Genomic DNA, 8,523 nt, shown 5'->3' with positions numbered 1-8,523 from the left:
CAAGATGCCTTCTGGTTACTAAAAACATTCTTTTTCCTGTCTCGGTGGCAGTATAATTGTTTACCTGGAGGCTAATCTCCCATGTTCAAATTTATGTTCAAATTCCCATAATTATGATCACTGAGATGAAAGAGCAAACGAAGGCAACAAGCAAGCTCACATGGCCTGCCCTCCTTCATTGACTTGGATCATTTCTCATTTGAGAAACAACGTCCCTTTACGGTTTGCACACAGATCTGCTAAAACATGCTCCATTCCCCTCACACAGCTTGAACATTTTCCATAAGATTCCTACTCGTATCCTGTGGCAGAGAAGTACATGATTTTTAAAGCATTGTTCTTGACAGATCCTTCACTGAGATGAATTTTGGACAACGGCACTAGTGGCTGTGTGATCCCCTGTGTGATCCCCAAGACACTGGTTTTGCTAAGGGGGGGGAAGGGAGGAAGTGACGGGAATATAATCTTTTCTTCAGGAGGGAAAAGAATTAGGAACCATTGTGTAGCAAGGTTCTGGGGAGCTATTACCCTGTCCCAGGTGAACTGGAGCTTAACTTCATCTCTGCTTCTCCCTTTCCTTGCACATACTTTCAGAGAAAAGATTACAAGGAGTGGCTGCTTGAGGAGAGAAGTGGGAAACTGCCTTTCATACGGAGTTAACACTTGCACACCCTGTTCTACACCACAGTGGAATTGCTGGACCAAGTGCTGATGTCTAGAACAATATACACTTGGGCCAATGTGTAGTGTGCTAGATTCCTACATGCAGCTCTTGATTCCTTGGGTTATCCTTGCAGCCTGGCAAGTCCTATCCACCTTAATAATTTTCCTCACTTCCTACATTTTAAAGATGCTCTCCGATGAAGTGAGCTGTAGCTCACGAAAGCTTATGCTCAAATAAGTTTGTCAGTCTCTAGGGTGCCACAAGTACTCCTTTTCTTTCTATGAACAATCCCGCAGATTTGATGGCCTTTCTTCTGGGCTCCATTGCTATAAAATGGCACATTTAACTCATTCTGAGCTCCACTGAGTACATACAATTCAAACCTGGAGGCACCAGAGCTCAGGAGAAAGGTGTTCCAATTTCAAATATGACAAAGAGACTTGGGACACTGCAGTGCAGAGTCTCAAAATGTGCACAGTGTGTGAAATCTCTAGACTGTCCATTAAAACACACACCGTCATGCCCTTTCTAAGTTTGTTTATAAAGTCACAGACATAATGCTACATTAAAATAGGTTTTTGCGTTTAGACTAGTCACCATTAAAAAAAATCAGTGATTATCAACATGTATTTGAGATGAGAGCTCAAATCAAAGCAACAAATAAGTCAGTACACTATGACATGGGCAACAGCAAGGGCCATATCATCATACAAATGAGAACACCACAATGACAGAGATTAAGACCATCATTTGTAGTATGAACTCTGCTTTCTGACCTTTGATCCAGGAACCATACGTCTATTTCAAAATTATGCACCTTTACTGAAAGGAACAATGCACTTCTGCCAGGGAATTCTGCTGGCAAAGTATGCACTTTAGATCATTTTTCCCTGGGATTGGAATACAGACTCTGGAATGTCTGTTCTGCTCCAGGCAAGAATACACAAAGGTCAGATATGGTATGGTTACCAAATTATTCAGAGAAGCTCAGTTAACTTCTTACCACTGAATTTAGTATGATGTGAAAATGTTCAATTTTAAGCAGAGAGATGAGAAGGTAAAAGATAACTAAGGACTAGACATACTGTGATTGGTGCCTTTTATTTAATTTACCTTACCATTTACACAACCATGGGGGAAGAATCCTAACATTTTCTTTCTGAGAACAAACAAGTTGTACAAATTAAATGTTAAACATCTACAGTTTATTGATTGATTTATTTACATAACTTTACTCTTTTTGCCTTATTTCTCTGCTTTCCAGGAGCCCTAGCAGCACTGCGTCAGCCTCCAGTAAAGTTGTATCTGTTTTTGCTCCCAGGAATCTAGATGTGAGTTCAAGGTCCACCAGTCTCAGACGCACTCTGGATCCTTTTTGATATTTTCTGGGGGAAAAACAAAACAAACAAAATAAGTACCGTTAAGCACTAGACATGCTTACGTCTTCTAGGATGGAACATATTCTAGAATCTCTGGCAGTAACACAGCCCAGCCTCCATTCCCATCTCTCTCTCTCTCTCTCACAAATCACTCAGACCTTCCATGTTTCACTCTATTGTCTGTCAAATGACACTGATAATATTTACCTACATATTTGCAAGAGCACTTGGAGATCCTTAAATGGAAGACAGAAGTGCAAAGAAGTATATTACTAGCTTAAATTCCAAACACATACTATTTTCTTTGGCAAAAGATAAGGGAGTTGATCGTGGCTTTTTCAAGGTAATGATTCACTTCACTCTTTATGAAGTTAGCAGCATTACAGCGCTGCACTCACCAATATTAGTTTACAGTTTATTTTATAAATTGCAAGAAAAAACAGTTTGCTTGTTTTATTTTTTAAAAACCTTTCCAACAAACTACTCAAACAAATTCATTTTTAAAATTAAAATTTTGCAAGGCACTTGAAAACCTAATGCAAAACCCAGTGAAGTCAAGGGAAAGTCTTTCAATTATTTCAGTGGGTTTTGGATTAGGACCTTGGTCCCTAATTTCAAAAAATGATTAAAGGGAATTTGTATGGAAACTAGTACACCTACACTTGTGGTAACTTTCCTATTACACTGTAATTACATGCAACACATGCTATTTAAAGTACATTGATACAGATAAGGAATGAACATGGGTGATTTTGCTGAAGAACAATAGGCATCTTTTAAATAAATATGTTTTACTTTTATTGAACTACATGTTTAAAACAACAGATGTGAATTAGAGGCAGTGTGATTTGGGAGAAAGACGGGAAAGCTAGTAAATTCTTTCTCCTTGTTTTAGGGCCCAATCCTGCTAAATACTTGTGCACATGAGCTTAATCATATGTGAAGGTTGTTCTGATAACTGGGCCTACAAATTTACCATAATTGTGAGTTAATAAAATGTGGTCCAATAAAAGATATTACCTCAGCCACCTTGTCTTTGTAAAAAATGAGTAAGTTCATAAGATGTCACAACTCAGAACAACAAATATTAATGGGACTAGATATCAAAGGAAAACAAACTAAATTAGTCAAAACAAAAAATGCCTACCGATATAATTTAAGGACTGTGTTAAGATTATTTTTGGTAAACAAGGAAAGTGTGGAAATTAGAAAACCAAAATTGGTACGTCAGAAAGTAGGCCTAACTGGTGGACAAAATAAAGACACAATGGGCTATTCTGTCCATCATTTCCTTTGTGGGTCAAGTACAGTGAATGATAAGCAATAATAAGGGCCTGATCTGCACCTATGCAGATTATCTTCAATGAACTCTGCCTAGGTGCAGCAATCCATGCTAGACCCCACTGAGAGACTGGGGCTTATGCGAGAATGGAGTTACTACTGAGAACTATTTTGTTCTTCTACCAAAAGGTTTTACTGTATCTGCTGGTATCATGTACACCATTATGTGCAAGACTTATACATCATTAAAGGGGAAGACAACACACCACTAGGTTATTCGTGACATTGCTACTCTCTGTTAAAAAAATATAGGACACTGGCTACTCAAGCTACTTAGCATTTATTTAACTATGGCTAAGGCTATGTTTATGTCACGGAGGTCATGAAAGTCAGGGAATCAGTGACTTCCAGAGATCTTGGTGACATTCTCTGTTTTAGCCCCAGGGGCTGCAGGACTCTGAAGCTGACAGTCAATGGGGCCCTGGCAGGGTTGCAGTGACAGGCGACAGCAGCAACAGGGGGCCCCCTGCAAAGTTCTAGCCACACATGACAGATTCCTGAGGGGCCCCTCCTCAGGGTTCCTACGACAGGGGACAGCCTCTCAATGCCTCAGGCAAGTGGCTGGGGTGTCCCATTTTCTCTTTGGGAAATATAGTTACCCTGCAGCTCCCGTCGCTGTAGACAGAGGGGGAACCCCACAGCTCCCAGCCACCACGGTGGTGGGGAAAACATGGAGCTGCAGCAGCAAAAGTCACAGACAGGTCATGGCTTCTTGAATTTTTGTTTATTGCCCATGACCTGTCCGTGACTTTTACTAAAAATAACCATGACAAAATCTTTGCATTAACTATGGCTTATATCTTCACTTCTAAGCCTCAGGCAAGGAAGGAAGCTTTTTGTTTGATTCTATCCTCCATAGAGTTAGTATCATTTGCCATTTTTTGTTAAATTATTTTAAAAAAAAATTGCCACACCTATTATAATGGAACATTCTGCCTAGAGGAAGCGACACACTTGTGTTTTATTGTTTTACTTTTTTAAAAAGTAAATGGGAGTCGCGCAACACTTGCTAAAAGCAGGCCCTAGGTGACTCAAGTTGGGTCCCCAAAATTAGTGAACACTTTGAGAATGATACTGACCTCCTTTGTAAAGTGCTCTGAGAACTACCGATGAAAAGCACTATGTAAGAGCACTACGTATTTTTGAACATTTCAGCCATAAGCAATTCTTACTTTTAATGCATGAAAAACTAAACACTTATCAAATGAGATCAACTTTAGCAACAGTGGCCAACTGGAGAAGGTGTAATGGGCAAGTCAGACTGTCTAATGTATACGCTCTCGACAAGCTCATTGTTTTTGCCTTTCGACCCAGGACATCAGTAGTTACTATCTGACAGCTAACTACTAGCACTGTGCAAAACAGTGGGAATCTCTTAGCAAAATTGTAATGGAATTGATCTCTCTTTAATGAGTCATACAAGACTACAGAAAGACTGTGCTGGAAAACAAATGTGATCTTAAAACAAAGTGTTCTGGGCTCGTACATATTTATTTTGACATGTGAAGATCCTAGTTTACAGTTTACTCCTGGGCCTCTTGGTAAATCCTTTGCGGCTCAGGTGGTTGGGTTATGATTTTTTTCCCCAGAGTAGTAAAGGAAAATAATTGATAGCATGATTCTAAAGAGGTAACTGCAGTAAGCAGCTTGAGTGATTTTGCGAGACCTTGCCCTGATCACATTTGTCAGTAACAGTAGCAATCAATGCAATCAGTCAGGATTTTTATACACTCATTTTTAAAAAGAGAAAATTCAGGTATTTTGACTGTCCCAAAACATGAGTAAAATAATACATTTCTTACAGAGTAAAGTGCAGATCTTGAAACCTCTCAAGGACTTAAGGCGAAGTAAAATTTACTTAACAGACGTAGTGGTGTGTGAAATAGTCACTGTGAAATTCAAAATGCTGGGGAACAGGGAATGTTTGCATTTGGTTGTAAATTTGAAACTGATTTCCACAAAATGGATTTTTAACTCTTAAACAGGACTGTTTTGAAGCCCAATTGGTTTCATTGTGAAAACAGGCAAAATCTTGCAGTTTCACAGTAGAATTGCTGTTTTCATGAAATTTGGCTAACGCACAAAATTTCAAGGGTATAAAAATGGGCAAAACAAAGTTACAGAAAATGTACCAAAACCTGAACCTATTTACTGGTGATGAGGACACATACAAAAAAGAAGCTGGTTTAGGCTTAGGACAACAAAAGATGCCTTTCACAGAAGCCAGGAGATTCTGGGGTGAGAAAGATAATATAGAGAGACTGCTCCCAGTGCCTTCCAGCAGCCAGAGACTACAAAAGATGGAGCCTTTTAGAAGTATCCAGGGCCAATTCTCCAATATGAACTCAAGCACTGCCCTCTTTAGCAGCAGCACAGAAGAAGGGAGGGGCTTGGTATCTCACCAGGGTGTTGCTCTTGGACAGTTGGACTTCTCATCTTACTTTAGCCCTTACTTTGGCTGACAAAATTTTCATTCCTTATGAATAAGGGGCTTCAGTGGATGAGCAGATGAGGTATATGAATGGAATAAGTTGAAAAATAAGTTAGTTGTTGAGAGGGAGAGAGATTTTGGGAGAAGATGTGGGTCAGAAAACAGACAAGAGGAGAAGGTGGAGAACACAATGTATGAAAAGGAAAGGGATAAATAGGGATGGAGAGGAAGAGAAAGACAGACTGACAGCAGGTAACTCACTCAAAATAGTGTAAGAAAACATGATATCATAATTTACAATAGGATAGAAATAAAAGAAAATATAGAGTGAAGCCAGGAAGGAAGAGTAGGTATAGAGAGATACCTAAGCAAGAGAAACATAAGAAGTTAGAATTTTTAAAAATTTTTAAATAGAAATGTTGAGTGATATCTTAAGTAAGTACAAAGCAAACAGTACACAACTCTTCCAGTCTTCTAAAAAAGGAGGAGGGACACATTTTTATCCTGGATAATAAAATGTAGTCCTTGGGTTAGGAGGTGTCAGGTAAATTGTGAAGCCCCACCAATACCTACATAAATATAAACACACCAGTAAATTAACCTGCCCAGCACTGACCTAATTAGAGCTCTACTCTGCAAACTCTGTACTCACATGTATAGATCTTCAATAGGACTATTAAACTGAGGAAGGTTTTGCAGGATCAAGCCACTAGTTCTCCAGAATGGAGAGAATCTTAAAAGTTACATATTTGCCTCCAGGTACAAAGGTATTACTTTTATACTGAAAAAACTTCTTTTTGTTTGATTACCACCATAATCCTCTGGCACCCAGATACTATAGTGATGGGTGTTTTACAAATGCACAGATTAGACAAATAGTCTGACCAAAATTTCTATATTACTATAAAAAAGTGTGTCTTACAAATGCAGGCTTTTCCTGTGCTATGAATTTCACAACTGTGAAGTAAATTCAATTTATCATAATGTTCCACAAGAATGCTTTAATCTCCCATTGTAGAATTATAAACAAGCCTATTTGCTCATGGTACAGTTTGTAATGAACATTGCCCAAGTTCCCGGACATGCCTTTAACACATATTTGTAATGAAAAAGCCAAGTAATTATATCATGGTGAAAGCATCACAAACCTTAACTGCTACTTCAATAATCTGAACATAAATTCCAGATACTTTAATCACACATAATCCAATTATTAAAGAAAGTTTTCTGTAGTCACAGCACACCTGCTTACAAAGGTATCCTGAAGAATACCACCTGGAAGCAGCTGACACAACTGTCAATTTGTGTGGGTATAAACATTTGCCTTTGTGACAGATTTTCCCTACAGCTAGAAAACTTTAGGATAAAAGATCAATGGAGGGTGTAGAGAAAGCGGAAACATGAATACTACTTGCAGTGGTTTCCCATCAGAGAAGTTTAGAAGCATGGGCAAATGATAGGTTGCTGCAGGCATGGTAATAATACATAAAACCCATCATTCTATCCAAGGCACCAAAGTATTAATCCTTAAAACAACCGAGGTTATACTGTGTTTAAGGTAGAAGCTTTAAGTAGAATCCAGAGACAAAGCAGGCATTTTGTTGTGTTCAAAACTGGAGAACTGTCCAAGAAAGCATAAAATACCAATGGAAAAGGAAAGGAATTGTCCAGCTTTCTCTCTCTTTTTTTAAAGGGTGTGCTTTCTTTTAAATGATGTCAACAGCTGTATTCAAGAGCATTCCATATCAGGACAATTTGTGGGTAGGAGAGACAGGAACAACTGAGCCTCTCTCTTAACCCCCGCAAGTGCTATGTGTGTTTGTAAAAGATTCCAATGTTTGTCAACTTTCCATTGTCAAGTGAGAATACTGAACCCACTTTGAAGTAAACAATCTGAAGGACAGTCTTGTCTGGAGTGGAAGCAGTGGTATAGAATTCCTCTGCAAAACTTTTAGAAAACTCAAAAATGGAAAAACAAAGTAATTTGGAAGTAAATTCTAAGGAAAAGGATTAGCTCAACTTCTTTATAATTTACTTCCAAAACAGTAATCAGAAGGGCAATATCAGGTAGATGAAAATTAGTTTGTGAGTTAAGGCAGCATCTGGAATAATTAATTTAGATCCCTTTGATGCTTCAGTCCTATTTCTTGCACAGTGTAACCCTTGCTCTTCTACCCAGAAAAAGTTCCCCTTCCCTCCGTCCTAATAGCATAGCTTTCAAACCAGAGCTGGCCTTTGGGGTTCCTGGCTACAGCATACCCTTTATCCACCTTCTAAGGACCTAGACATGCTGAGACTAAGCACTGATTTCTTTTGAAAAAGTTTCCAGACATTTTTCATGTAAAGACATCTTTGAAAACATAAACTGACAGCTGAAACTCAAAGCTTGTCCATGATTTTTTTACTAATGGTCATGTTCCCTTCCACAGCCACTAACATTTGTCCTTTAGGACCCATGAACAGACCAATTCCAAAACTGAGGTTGAGTCCTCAGTTTTGGATGGAGGACTCCAGACCAATTCCCAGTTTTGGAGGCAGGACTCTGTGGGCTGCCAGTGCAGGTGCTGGTGAACCAGCTGTTGAACTGGATCCCTTGACAAACTACTTTGGCGACTATTCATAGGTTTCTATGTGTCTTGTAGCGGGAAGCTGGCAATGGCACAAAGGTGCCTCGTCCCTCAAACATCTTTCTATAGAAAATGACTCAG

The 8,523-nt window shown here is 39.0% G+C and overlaps 1 protein-coding gene across 1 annotated transcript in view; it reads right to left on the bottom strand.

Moving 5' to 3' along the window:
* Positions 1–1,749: 1,749 nt before the first annotated feature.
* The window catches only part of LOC144261028 (tumor protein D52), a 191,929-nt gene continuing 185,155 nt past the window's right edge, over positions 1,750–8,523 (bottom strand). The window contains exon 7 of the mRNA XM_077810095.1: positions 1,750–2,049. Coding sequence (XP_077666221.1) covers positions 1,896–2,049 — 154 coding nt within the window. The 3' untranslated portion in view covers positions 1,750–1,895. The remainder of the gene's footprint in view (positions 2,050–8,523) is intronic.

The sequence above is a fragment of the Eretmochelys imbricata genome, chromosome 2, assembly GCF_965152235.1.
Source record: "Eretmochelys imbricata isolate rEreImb1 chromosome 2, rEreImb1.hap1, whole genome shotgun sequence".
NCBI classification, from domain to species: Eukaryota; Metazoa; Chordata; order Testudines; family Cheloniidae; genus Eretmochelys; species Eretmochelys imbricata.
This window is presented reverse-complemented; position numbering and strand designations above follow the sequence as displayed.